The 14,968-nt window shown below is 42.1% G+C and overlaps 1 protein-coding gene across 4 annotated transcripts in view; it reads right to left on the bottom strand.

The window, feature by feature from the left end:
• LRCH1 (leucine rich repeats and calponin homology domain containing 1) overlaps positions 1–14,968 on the bottom strand; it is a 758,040-nt gene that overhangs the window by 253,982 nt on the left and 489,090 nt on the right. For all 4 annotated transcript variants that reach the window (XM_078657325.1, XM_078657324.1, XM_078657326.1 and 1 more), the window contains exon 9: positions 5,472–5,581. In XM_078657325.1, coding sequence (XP_078513451.1) covers positions 5,472–5,581 — 110 coding nt within the window. The remainder of the gene's footprint in view (positions 1–5,471; positions 5,582–14,968) is intronic.

The raw sequence follows: 14,968 nt of genomic DNA, 5'->3' as shown, positions 1-14,968 counted from the left end.
CTGCTTGCCCGCTGAATCGTCGGACTCTAGTGGCCTTGGGTATAGCGCCTTCACGCAAACCCTCCGATGTACCTCTTTGGGGATATTCTGCTCCCCTGTTTAATATGTGAATGTGATCCTGAGCAGGGTTGCTGTCCTTGGCTGCCCTAGTTTGTCTCCATTCTATCGGGTATTGTAGGTAACCTAGCTCACCGTCAGCATCATTGGAACATGCAATTTCCTCTGGAGACAAAGCTAGGGTCTGCTTGTCCCGGTCACCTTTTAGGCCGTGCTTGTGACCACATCCCTCTTTCTTGATTGGGTCCCTTTGAACCCCCACTCACTTGGTCACTCTCGTGCCCTGCTGTTGCCGTGCTCTTGGTCTGCAGCCTGCGGGGGTGTTAGCCGCCCTCCGTCTAGGGTCGGCCGCGTCTCCTGGAAGGCGGTACATTTGACACATGCCTGCCAAGCCTTCAGCGTCCGAATTTCTGGGTCTTCAGGGACCCCTCTGAAATGAGCCCACAAAAGCCCACAACATTTAGGAATCAAGGAACCCTCGCACACCCCTAAACGTCATTACGTTACTACGTCTTCCTGTTCCGTTCACTCTTCCCTCATTGGAATTGTCAAATGTAAGGAAATGTCTACCGTACCAGGCATACACTCTGCCCACAAAATACCAAGACAACCTCGCTAAAAGCGGTCACTTGAAACCGACTAACGTGATCTTTTTTGTGTGCTTTGAAAAACACTTTCTTACAAAGAAGGAAATGATATGAAAACATGGTTTGAGGTCAGAACGGAAGCAGAAGTTTAGCCAAACACTGCACTTCTTCAACACGGACGACAAACATGGACATAAATACCAAAAATATAAATGTCAGCAGGGAAGCATATTTACAGGCAGAGACAGTATTTATTCATTCCAGGAAGAAGAAAAGGATACACTCCAATTATAGTTACACGCATTGCAGTGAAAACTATTTGTTTTAGTTCATTCTGATTTGTCTGAACAATAACCGAATTGAAACATGAACCTCCTAAGAAAGCATTTGATACCCGAGTTTTGGCCCTTGTCAGCTAGTTTCCTCGTGCATGGCGTGGTAATCTTGTTCTCAGGTCAGTCTGATACTTAAAGCTCACCGTAACTTCCCACTATCCCAGCAGTAGTGAAATGAGCTCAAAACAGCTGACTACTACCGGTCACAAACAGAACAGCTGAGCACTGCTGTCACAAACAGAGGACTGAAGAGCATCCTCACCTGACCGGGCAGCATGTCCTCTGCACCCTCAAGCTGCCAGGCCAAACACTCAGGGGTAAAGGACACCTCTAGCAGAGCAGCACCAATGAGCGAGCATCCTTCCAATCCCATACACCCATCTGTCTAATTAATCAATCACGAAAATAACAAGCAAGAAGAAAACTATTTCGATGAACCCTTGTTTTATACTGCACTGATGTTAAACCAATTTATTATTTGTTTCGGGGGGGGGGGGGGGGGGGGAATTGCTCGATTTTACAGAAAGGTATAGAAAACATACATTCTTTTTAGAAATGGCCACGGACACAAACTGAAGAAGTTATCCGCATTTATTGCGATAAAGCATACCTTCTGAATTGCAATAGAATTTTACTTTTCTATTTATTTTTTTATGGATACACTACAACCGTCGAGTGAAATCATAGCTACACGTCAACCGGATTTTCAAAGAGAATCATCAGGATATACATTCACAAGAACAAAGAGTCACTGAAACTAAATAAAAATATAAGATGAGCCATTTACCTAAAACTATTTAAACTGAACACACTACATCAATCCTAAACCAATCATAGCAGGAGCATCAGTCACATTTTCACTGTCGCAAAAAAACACTACATTTTTCATTTAACAGAAGTCATCCACTCAAACTCACAGAGAGGTGAGGGTCTAGGGTCCTGTCATATCTCAGCTTCAGGCAACTCTAGCTCTCTGTTGAACAGACCTATAGTTTCCAGTATACATAGAGTGTGCTTTGGGTCAGCCCCCTTGCTTATGATTGAATGGCTTCAATGTCTTTCAGATGTCTCCACTTGGTTCAGTGGTTTTCCTCCCTATTCGTGCGTCTGTCCAACTCAGGAGTCTTTTGTTCTTTCACGGTTTCCAATGGCTGACTTGTATCCTCCCACTTCTGATGTTGCTTCTATACCGGGAAATTCTTTTTCGTTTTCTCAGAGCACTCCATGGGAGTGCATGTTTTCTTGCTCCCTACCCTCATACACTGTTTCTATCGTTACTTTGCTCCACCTCCTCTCCAGTTTGTCTGTTATTTACCTGTGCCTCCTGCTCATTTTTTTCTTTTTTTTTAAATATGCCCCATCACCCCTATGCTCCTACCCCACAACTCCCCCATGGCCCACATATCCTACTTTTCAATATTTTTCATTGTTTAATAGGCAATCATCTATCCTGAAATGTGGTTTTACCCATTTCAGTATTAGCACCCATGAGTGCACATGTGCAGGTGTTGAGCGCATAGAAATGCTCTTGCATTATTTGAATAAACCCATTGCAAAGTGGCTGCCACAGACGTGCCTGCATCCACTCAGCCACCTTTGTATGGATTTTTTCAACTAATACAAATGCATTAAAAGATGGCCACAGTGGATGAGCATACTTTGAATGAGTTTGTTCAACTATTACGAATGCATTCTAAGAGGACCACTGTGCATGTGCGTGCATCCGCAGCAGGTATCTTACACAAAAGATCATTGGCAAAACCAATAGGTTTTGCAGCTGAGACATTGCCATTGCCAATGCTTGTTTAACCTACACCACTATAAAGACCAATGCACATGTAAAGGAATAAACTGTTAGCTTAGTAAGAAAATGAAAGGAAGACCAATTACTGACGTCAAAAGCACTATATCCTAAGCCAGGTGGGTGGCACAACATCTACATTTTACTGCCTTACTTTTTTACTGTCATGTTCCCTCACAGAAGATTGGCAGTCGATTATGACTGAGAACCTACTTGGAAGGGACAGGGTGGCATAATTAGTCAATATGTAATCTGGCAATCACAGGCCATAGACTTCAGACCCAGAGAAGACTTTAAGACCCACAGCAGCATTGCCATTGAATTACAAGGGACCTTACAGGATCAGACAGGTGACCCCAAGCATACATGCTAAGTTTGCAGACAGTAGAACCAATAATATCATAGCAGCCATTATGACTATCGGAGACGAATCCACAAAAGTTAGGAAATGCAAGTCATAACAGTAATTGACCCATAGTATCCAGTTCAGCAATAAGTCTACCACACACAGCATAAAATACTGCTTAAACATCAGCAATAAATATTTTTCATAACTTCAATAATTTTATTACCTAACAGCTTTCCTTTTTTTTTTAATGTATTTATTATTCAATCCATAGCAAATAACAGGACATAATTCATACACAGTTGTTCAATGTCATAACAAAATATATCTAAACATAACAGAGCCCTAACTACAAATAGAGAATAAAAAAATTATACACATAATACATTTTACCCAGACCATACAATTAATTCAGATGATCTACCATCGGGCCCCAAATCTGCATGCCTAATTTTTTCCGCTTCATTGATTTAAGAGAGTAAAGGCTATATTCTAAATTAAAAATATTATAAACTTTAGCCCACCACATCTCGAACGTAGGGGCGTCCTGCTACAGCCAGACTGATACAATACATAGCCGTGCCACCGCTGCTGCAATGAATATAATATGTCTGAATTTATATGTTAAACCAAACTAGTGGAGGAGTTCGGCGAGGAAGGCTAGAATTGATCAGAACGGCAGAAAGTAATTTTGGAAGAAGATTAAAATTCGATACAGCGGAGTAGGAGTGCGGGGACGGGCGCCTGGAGCGTCTTGACCGAATCCAAGGACCGACCGCATGAAGTTGACAGTCGGGTCTGCGATGCTAGACTAAGCGAGTGAAGAGTTGCCCCCCTCAATTGGTCCCTAACTACACAATTTATTTGGAATTCCACCGCTGTTCCAAAAAAGCTGTCTTTTGAGGCTGTCGCTGACACTGTCTATTGTCCAGAAAGCTCCATAGAGTAAGAAGCCTCGAGAAGATTACCCATCTTGCCAATAGTAAGAAGCCCTGAGGAAAGCCCGTGAAGAACATATACGGTGCTGGAAACGCGTCAAATTAAGTCATGCTACTCATGGGGATGAAATATGTTGAGTAGCGTATTTCTTTTAAATCGAAAATTGAAGCAATTGATGTATATTTTGTGTTTTTGATGTCTAATTAATTTTGGTTGAAATGTATGTATATATGTTGATTTAATGCTTTGCTTGTATAAATTGTATGTGGTTCTGAGCATCGAGGAGTTTTTCCTATTCAGAGAAAATATCTAAAAATAAAAACAGAATGGCTGATTAAAATAGCCTAACCATCAAAAGAATATAGTGTGGTTTTCGATAAATTGAAAAGTTGGAATCCAGGTCCTTTTGTATATACTTTGAATTTATATGTTGGCTGGCCTATTTGTACATCCTAACTACAGCTTTCCAGTGTCTGAAAATAAACACATTATGCTAACACTATCTTTTTATTTGGTTAGACAATACCGTGTCTTTTCCACAGAAAAACTCTGTTTCATCCTAAAGTAAGCATTTCAATTTGAGTAAATACATTTTTCTGGCTCAGCTATGGCATTGGAAAAGCAGTAACATTGCAGTTGCATGGACAGACAGAATCAGTCATGATTTGAAAATTCTGCTTTTTACGCCCATGTCGTACCTTACTTGTCACAGACAGTCGCAGCCACTGAGCTGGGAAAGGAGGTATATGGGATAGGTCTTTGTGTAAGGCCTAGTGTGTAGCCTGCCTTTCATAAGGTATAACTTTGGACTGCTTTTTGTTAGGGAAGGGTGGCTAGGGATCAGTCGCCCTCCAGCCACATACAGTGCACATCGCGGACTGAATTCAGGCCTTCAGTTTAGATCATGTATGCATGAGTAGTGGCTGGAAAGTGGTAGTGCTTGTACTATTAAAAGGCTTTACCTGGCTGGCAACACAGTCTAGAGTATGTTTCTCATGGATGTATGACAGCAATTCTGCATAAATTAACAGAGCAAGTTATGTCACAAAATTACTCTATATTACTAAACAATTGCATGAACAAGATGTGACGGCATATACGTTTAATTGCCTACCTGTAACATAAAAGCTTTCCTAATGCCACTCCAGCTCAAATATTATATCTAGATACTCCATCAACATCAGCCCATGAAGAACAAATGATAATACAGACATTGACAATCCGCAAAAAGATAATACACTGTAAGACTTTTTAACTTAAGATCCAAGGGATTCAACTATATAAATGTATTACGCAAGTACAAGTATTATTATTTCAATGTGTGGATGTTTACAGTTTCTATGTGTGAAAAAGAGATGAGGCATATACATGCACTGCCGGACAGAGTTGTTTAATGAAAAACTTGCCTTGATGTAGTTCATAAACGGGGATGTGAGGACATCGTCGGTATACTGTAGTCTTGAGTCTCCCGAGTCGTCATTGTCAATTAGAAGAGGAGATTGGTGATGAGGCTCCACTAAGATGAGAAAAAGAAATCAGAGAAATGTAAATGCAAGTATTTCTACCAACAAGCCACAAAATTAAAGTGTCACTAACTAGAATATTCACTTGTTTTAATACCCATATACAATATAAATGTCTCGATTATTAACAACTCTTAACATCGCCACCTGAGGTTCTTTACAGGGTGCAAAATTAACCCAAGGAGATAGGACATTGTCCAACTGCAAGAAAAGAAAGGCATACAAAAAATACTATGATTAGTCTTCTGCAGAGAAGAACTAAAGGCTATGGACCAACATCCTTCTGCCGATCAGGATCACAACACATCATCTCTTGAAAGAGCATCTCCATTATCAAAGAGAAGGGCCAGCTACCCATTCACCTCTGAGAAGAAATCCACCCCTCTCCGGACTACTGTACAGGACCAAGTATAACCTGCTTACACTGTTCCATTGCACTGCAGTTTGGTAACTATAGAACATACACACATACCTGTGTATTACAGCCCTCACTTGCTTAACAAATACTAATAATAGGATGGAATTTTCACTTCGATGGAGAAATGGAAATGGAGGGTTGCTTATTCTGAATAAAGTGGATTTAGTAATATTACAGATTTCACTAAACTAGGTACATTATTTTACTTGCAATTCATGCTATTCAATTCCGAAGCTTGGAAAGATTAAAAATCAGGAAATGATTTGGCAGATGTTCACAATAATGCCCTACACAAATTAACTTGCGTTGTTTTGCCCAACCCGTGTTTCAGCCTTGAACCTAGCAATAAAAGAGAAGCATTTGCTAAAACCTGTAATTTATGCACTGAATGAAATGGATATTTAACTCACCTAAAAGAGAGTGCCCTTGGATGAAAAATAATCTAAAGAAGCAATTGTCTGTTCTTCAGGAACCTTCAAAGACCATGTGTGAAGGATTCTGTCTAAAGTGGTACAACTTAGGACGAGTAACTGTTGTTCATGTTTCAGATAAGTAAAACTTCAGAGATAATCCAATGTTCAATTTGCGATGTTTCTCTATTCTTTAAGATGTAGACAGTCCAAAAAAAACTGGAGAGGACTATTGTCTGATTGATATAGATACATGAGAGCACTTTTGGAATTTAGAAACAGGTGATCTGAAACAAACGTGTTCCAGATGAAAAAAAAGAATTGCTCTGATGCTGATGGCTTTAAAGTGTCATAGATATACATAATATACTTTAGAAATGTTTCTAGTCTGCCACCGCACCCTACGCACACGCATCCACAATGCAGGGATCCGAAACAAAGCTCTGGAATGGACCACCACCTTCCTCTCCGGTACAAAAGGGGGTGGTGATGGACGGAGCATCAGAACCAATTTTTTCGGAGGAACATGGCGGCGGCGGGCTAGCGGCTGCTGCGAGGCTCTGAGCCCAATGCCCCCTAAACGATCGCTATACTGGTCTCTACGCTGTAAAAATTGGAGAATATTGCATCTAAACAGATGGTGAGAAGGAGGTTATGCTTTTTCTAATTTCTCGGGTGATTTTACTGAGTTTCCCCTCGTCTCTCTCTTCTTTCTGAGATTCGAGTGTGAGGAATACGGAGGCACCAGGACCTGCGCGGCGCTCTGGGTGGAGACCTGGGCGGGATGCGGGAGCAAGAACGAAGGTACACAACGGAGCAAGATACCGGGCGGCTGTACCGGATTTCAAGTAAGGAGAGCGGCGAACTTCAGGAGCGGAAGCGGGGCGGAAATAATAGCGGTTTACAAGCAGGGAAGGGCGCTGAAGTCCCTAGGCTTCGGGTAAGCTGCTTTAATGTATGGCGGCGCTCGAGATTAGCCTTTTGGTATCGAGCGAGCATTCTAGCGTGTCGAGACTCCCTCCCAGCCACGTATAATAGCAGTGTATTGGGTGTTTGTATGGAGGAAGATAGAAACATAATTGACCCCCAAATTGACTTTCAAGTCGATAATATTTTCTCACTACAAGCAGCTAAGAGGAGAGAAACGACAGGGGAGGCTTCCTCAATAAGTTACTCCCCAGAATTAACCCTTAAGGAGGTTGCTGCTGCCAAAGAAAAGAGAGGAGAAGTAAAAAACCGCTATCAGCTGCGTTCTAAGCAGGAGCTTAAGAAGAAGGGAGTTCTCAACTCTACTGACTTCGCAGAGAAAGAAAGTTGTGGGCCGGTGCCTATCTCGCCTCATAAGCAAAACAGGAAAGGAGGAGCAAAAAGAGGGAAATCTAAGGGGTTAAAGCAAGCACAAGTACCCAGAGGGACCCCTTCGCTAAAAAGCTTCTTTAAAATTATGGAGCAAGTCTTAAATCCTAAGGAAGGCAACATGGAAAATAACATTGAAAGTAACACAGAAACTAGAGAAGTGGACATAGGCGCCACGGGGATTGAAAGGCTCACAATAGATAAGACTATTGAGACTGTTGTGTCCAATACTGTTGTGTCCAATACAACAGCTGACTCCCCTCTCTTATCTACTTTCCCCTTGAGCAATAAGTATGCTGTACTGGATTCAACTCATTCTGTAGAAATATCAGGAGCAACTTTACAGCAACTCTCCACTCAAAATCAAAATCTTGAGCTTGATATAGGTAACTTACCGAACAACGGGCAAACGTTACAAACTGTCCACTCTCCATCAAGGGACCTTGCAGCTACAGACATAGTAGAATTTCCCTCAACTAGCGCTCCATCCTTACTCCTACCTAACGCCGGTCTGGGAAGATACGGCTTAACTGCATGCCCAGAGGGGGTAGCTGGAAGGCATGGAGCAGAGGACGATAGACTGGGCTCCCTACTGCACACGCTGAGAGAAGATTTACTGGGTACATTTGAGATTTCTGGAAAAAATCAGAGGGGGTTACATGATAGATTCGTCCTTCTGGAGGCCAAAATTGAAGGAATAAGTGCTAGGACTAGTATTCTTGAAGGCAAAGTGACGACCCTTGCAGAGACCTCTAAAAGTAACTATAAAGATATAGAAGCCCTAAAAACCCAGAACCGTACCTTAACAATGGACCTGGAAAGGTTGGAAACCCAAAGCCGACGTAATAACTTAAGGATCCTCAAAATTCCTGAGGGGGCTGAAGTTGAGGACATTAAGGGATTTGTATGTAGACTGCTTCGAGAGGACATTCTAAAGGACCGACCTGATATTGATCTGGAAGCTGAGATCCAGCGAGTCCATAGAGATCCGTTCAGGTTGCACTCTGATCGTAAGACACCCAGGAAGATTCTGGTGTATTTTCAAACCTACAGTGTTAAAGAATTGATCCTCACTAGATGCCTGTCACGCACCTCCTTACACTTTCGAGCCAATCCCTATCAAATAAGGTCTGACATAGGTGGGAAAACTGCCCAAAGACAGTGGGAGCTGGGCTCCAGAATGCCAGAACTACGCTCTATGGGGGCACAAGTACAAATGAAATTCCCAGCTCTCCTCAAAATAATGTGGAATAATAAAATGTTTACGTGCCATTTTCCTGAGGAAGCTGATGCAGTACTAGCTAGGAAGAAAGAGCAGACAGAATAACTGTATTATTATTATCATTACTTAAATTAACTCTAGCTAAGAATGTTTAGGGAGGGGGGGGGGGAAAAGCGAGGAAAGGGTGTTGGGAGATGGTGTGGGAAATGGGAGTAAAAAGGGAAAAATAAAATAATATACATTTTTTTTTTTTTTTTAAATGGAGACAAACAGTTTACTACACACAGGTGGGGCGTCAGTGGTTCAGGGCCTCTTAGGGCGTAATTTCGCCAATTAGGAGGGTTGGGTTCCTCGGGGGGAGGGGGGGGAGGGTCCACAGGGGTGAGGGGAGAAAACAGAAAAAAAAGTCCTCATTTGTCATAAATTTTATCTACTCTAAATTTAAATGTTACTATATCTCATTATACTTTATGCTGGCCATATACGGTAGGGTAGTAATGCCACACGATGATTCGGCCTAGAGGTAATAAAATTCTCTCTTGGAACTTAAATGGTTTGCGGAGTAGTATGAAACAACAAAATATTTGTCATTTTTTAGAAAATACCGGAGCTTCTATATTCCTCTTACAGGAAACCCATCTTGAGGCGGAGGAATGTAAGAAAATATTCAAAAGATATAAATGGGTTCTGGATATTCTTTGCTCCAAGCAATCGGGCGCCACGAGAGGAGTAGCAATAGTAATTAGCGCTAATAAAGGGATTAGAGTTCTTGATTGGACCACAGATCAGTCAGGAAGATGGTTGGCCGCTGTAGTTTCAATAGGCACTGTCAAGTTGTTATGCGGGGTTTATTATGGCCCGAACGAAGACAATGCCTGTTTTTTACAAAAGCTAGAAAAATATTTGCTACAGCATACAATTCCCATCATATTAGGAGGCGACTTTAATTTACTATTAGATCCCGAGGTAGATTGCACCTCGAAAGCTAAATATAATTGCCCAAAAAAATCCTTTTTAGTTTTGAAAAACATTATGAAAGATTATACTTTGCGAGATGTGTGGAGAGTTAAACATGGCACCCAAAGAGAATACTCTTTCTACAGTAAAAAGTACCATCAGTTTTCAAGAATAGATTTTTTTTTATTAGACCAATCTTTCCTGGCAAATACTCTATTTCTTACATTCCGATAGGTTTATCAGATCACTCAGTGGTTGAATTAAACATTAATTTTCAAAACAGTATTCAATATAGGTGGACATTAGATAGGACTATATTCCTAAATGCAGAGTTTAGGAACGAAATTAAGGAAAAATCAATAGAATTTTTTAAGTTTAATAATAATACCGCTCCAGACTGTATCATATGGGACGCATTTAAATCTTATTTAAGAGGTATATATGGTTCCCAAATGATTCTTAATAGGAATTCTAATAAAGAGAAGGATATTAAAGACGTTAGCCTGATCAAAATAAAAGAACAGCAACTTCATCTCGCTACTTTGGATGATAGAACTATTGTTTCAAGATTGGAAAAGGAATTATTGGATCTACAAATAAACTTCAGAACAAGAACTGAAAAAATACTTAAAGATAAATGGGAAGTAAGTAAATTACGTACTTTTGAATATGGAGAGAAATGTGGGTCTTTGTTAGCATGGAAGGCTCGGACGGAGAGAACCAGAAATAATATTAAATCCCTGATACAACGTGTGACTGGTGTTCTCTCAACAGAAGATGTAGAGATTAGAAGGGAGGCCAGATCCTTTTATGAAGAACTTTACTTAGAAAAAAATAATTGGTCCATAGGAGAATTGGACACTTTGTGGATTTTATGAGACTTGCCACAGTTGAGCGATATAGATATAGCTTTGTTGACAAAGGAGATATCGGAGGGTGAGATCAGGTCTCAACTGAAGAAGATGGCAAGAAATAAGGCTTCCGGACCCGACGGACTTCCGATAGAGGTCTACAAGGATAGTGTGGAAGAAATCCTAGACCCACTACAGAAATTATTTAATAAAATATTCATTCAGGGAGAACGAATACCGTCTTCTTGGTCAGATGCCACAATTTCTTTAATTGCGAAACCAAATAAAGACCCTGAAAGGATAGAGTCTTACCGTCCTATCTCACTTTTAAACTCAGACTCAAAAATATATTCTGGCATCCTGGCAACTAGACTCGCGAAAGTTATAAAATCTATCATTCATCCAGATCAGAGGGGATTTATTCCTGGTCGGCAATTAAATGAACTTACATTTCAAGTATTGGGTGCTATAGACTTTGCAATAGAGAAGAAGAAGCCGCTTGCCATTGTTGCAATAGACGCGGCCAAAGCGTTCGACCAAGTGAACTGGTCTTATCTATGGAAAGCTATGGTGAAATTCGGCTTCCCAGAGATTTTTGTTAGAGGAGTTGAGACTTTATATAGGGGTCCGAGAGCTAAGATCTTGGTAAATGGTGGTTTGTCTGATTGGTTGGACATTTGCAGAGGGACGAGGCAAGGATGCCCCCTGTCTCCATTACTGTTCGATATATATATTGAGCCTTTTGTTTGTTCCCTAAGACAGGACCCAGTAATCAAACCATTTAAAATAGGAGATTTAACACTGAAGACAGCCCTATACGCGGACGATCTTCTTCTTTATACTTCCAATCCATTAGAAGCAATACCGAAATTATTCCAATTAGCTGAGGATTTTGGTATAGTATCCGGGTATAGTATTAATAGGGACAAAACTGACATTATGTGTTGGAATAATCCCGTCCCTATTCCAGAAGCTAAATCCAAGATTAGATATTTGGGTATTCAACTTACTCAAAAACTGGAAGATACTCCCAAGACCAGCTGGGAAGTAGTAATAAAAGAGGTTAAAAAACTCTTGCTCAGATGGAACACCCTGCCTAACATTTCTCTTTAATTCTATCCCTTTAGTATTTAATAAAAAAGATATCCTTAATTTGCAAGGTAGGATAGGTTCCTTTATCTGGGCAACAAAATCTCCCAGGATAGCTTGGAAAAAGTTGAGGAGAGGATTAAAACTTGGTGGTTTAGCCCTTCCAGATTTACTTCTCTATTGCTATGCCTTCCAATTCAAAAACTTTAGACTCTTGGCTAATAAGCAGGATTTTACTTCCCATGGCATACTTTTTCAGACTATGCTTCTAGACCTCCCACATAGTGCAGACTTCTTTTTGTTCAAATTTGGAGATCAAAATTTTTTTTAAGAAGTTCGACTGAAGCTACTAAAGGCAGCCTTAGACAATTGGCTACAGATCCGAAAGATTTTAGGTATTCACTACTATCATTCACAAGCTCCAATTTGGGATTCTCCCGGAACTCCAGACTGTTTGTTGGATCAATTAGCTCTCCCATTGAAAAGAGCCGGTCTTTCAAAATGGGGGGATCTTTGTGATGCTTCGAAAGTATTGAGCTGGGAAGTCTTGGCAAGTTTAACCGGGGGCACCCTCACGAGATTTAAATTCTACCAATTGTCGGCCTGGTGGGGAAGCCAAACCTGGAATACAGAAGATGAGAACCCCTTGTTAATCTTAACAAGCGGCAATATAGGCAGGAAAGGAAAAACTGCTCAATGGTACAAAATCTTACTGGAGAGTAAGGATAATTTGCAAACAGATAATAATAAACTATGGGATTCCTCCACGGTTCAGATTTCAGACAATCTAGTGGAACTTTGGGTAGACTCTTTTTCTATGTCTCAAAAAACCATTAAACCTTCAAACTTAAGAAGGAACCATTTATTTACAATGTACAGGGCTTATTGGACCCCGGCGAGGCTTTCTAGGATGTCAGCAGCTCAATACTTTTGCCCCAGATGTCAGGCCCAAGAAGCTAATGACATACATATGTTTGTTGAATGTCCTGAAATTAGTAACTACTGGAGACAAGTGTGTGGTTTTTTAGAAGAAGTACTTTCATTTTCTCTTATATGCACCCCTAGATTGATTTTCTTTGGTCTCCCTCCTGTTTATGACATTAATAGCAACATATCACAGTTTATTTTTTATGTAATTGTCATCGCTAGAAGAGAGATCTGTAAAGAGTGGAAGTCGGAACTCCCTCCAAAATTTGCAGACTGCCTTAAAAACATCATGGCGGTGAGTAGATTGGATACACTATGTGGGGGTGAGAGGTCTGTTAACTTGTGGTCGGCCTTGCGTGTATGGAGTGAGAAATAAACCAATAGTCCAATGATTATGCTTGTTTCCGGTCCAGGGAAGACATGGCTTGGCAGTTCGGGCTGGACTGTTCCCATGAGGCACAGGGTCAGACTGATTTGCATATGGCCATGTCTGAACTGGGGTGGCTGAGTGGGCTAAAGAATGGTGATGGATTTAACCCAGATCAGTTGACTGGGGGTGAGTGTTTGATTTGCTCAAACGCTCCGTCCATCATCCCCTTTTGTATCGCTCCTTCCTCTCCGGCAGAACCCAGAGCATCCGCCTCCCACTTTTCCGTTCCATAACCTCCGAGATCACCTGCGGCGTACCCCAAGGATCATCCCTCAGCCCGACATTGTTCAACGTCTACATGGCACCGCTCGCCCACATCGCCCGACTGCACGACCTCAACATCATCTCTTACGCCGATGACACCCAGTTGATCCTCTCCCTCACCAAGGACCCCCTCACCACCAAAACCAACCTCCACGAAGGAATGATGGCCGTCGCCGAATGGATGAAGAATAGCTGTCTGAAGCTGATCTCGGACAAGACTGAAGCCCTCATCCTCGGCTCCACCCCCTCAGCCTGGGACGACTCCCGGTGGCCGACCACACTGGGACCAGCCCCGACACACACCGACCACGCACGCAACCTGTGGTTCATCCACGACTCAACACTCTCCATGACCAAGCAAGTCAACGCCGTCTCATTCTCCTGCTTCAACACCCTCCGCATGCTCCAGAAGATCTAAAGGTGGATCCCAACTGACAACAAGAAGAAAGGTCACTCAGGCCCTAGTTAGCAGCAGGCTGGACTACGGAAATGCCCTCTATGCAGGAGCCTCAGTCAAACTCCTGAAATGACTACAATTAATACAGAACACCTCTGCACGCCCGATCCTCGATATCCCTTGTCACTGCCACATCACACCCCACGTGAGAGTCCTGCACTGGCTTCCCGTCAACAAGAGGATCACATTCCAGCTCCTCACCCATGCACACAAAGCACTCCACAACACCGGACCAGCATACCTCAACAGACCGCTCACCTTCTACACCCCGAACAGCCAGCTCTGCTCCGCCGACCTCGCTCTCGCCACCGCCCCCCGCATCCAAAGAATGACCACTGGCGGCAGATCGTTATCCCACCTCGCCGCCAAGACCTGGAACACCCTCCCCATCCTCCTACGGCAGACCCAGGACCTACTAACCTTCAGGAGGCTACTCAAGACCTGGCTATTCGAGCAGTAGTAGCACTCCTCCCTTCCCCCCCAGCGCCTTGAGACCCTCATGGGTGAGTAGTGCACTCTACAAATGTTCTGATTGATTGTTTTCTCTCTTCATACATTTTGTTCAATTTTTCTTGGGAGATGTTTTGCATTTTAACGTAGCTTGAGAAAGTAAAGTACTTTCATATTCCAGTCTCTAAGTTACCTAAAGAATTAGGCAGTGTTGTTTATATTTTCTTATATCTCTTTTCCTCCCAGAACCCGACTGGTTCCGTGGTGGGAGATGTGTGAGGAGGGAATATGACATCCCCTAGCAGATCTCCTTTCCACAGAAATCTTTAACCAGGACAACTTAACTACTCGCACGAGAGCTGACAAAAAGCTTTACTGATCTATTCAAGTGCAATAATTCCTGACCGGGATGAAAGACGCCATCTTTTTAACCACTGGTTCATACCAAAAAAGTTTGTAAGTTATTATCTTAATCCACAATTTTGCATCTACCAGCGCACATAATGACCTGGCCAAAGCAAGGCCCTGAACACAGCACTATTTAGTGTA

The sequence above is a fragment of the Lissotriton helveticus genome, chromosome 8 (genome assembly GCF_964261635.1).
Source record: "Lissotriton helveticus chromosome 8, aLisHel1.1, whole genome shotgun sequence".
In the NCBI taxonomy this organism is placed as follows: Eukaryota; Metazoa; Chordata; class Amphibia; order Caudata; family Salamandridae; genus Lissotriton; species Lissotriton helveticus.
Note: the sequence above shows the minus strand (reverse complement) of the source record. Positions and strands in the feature narration are given on the sequence as shown.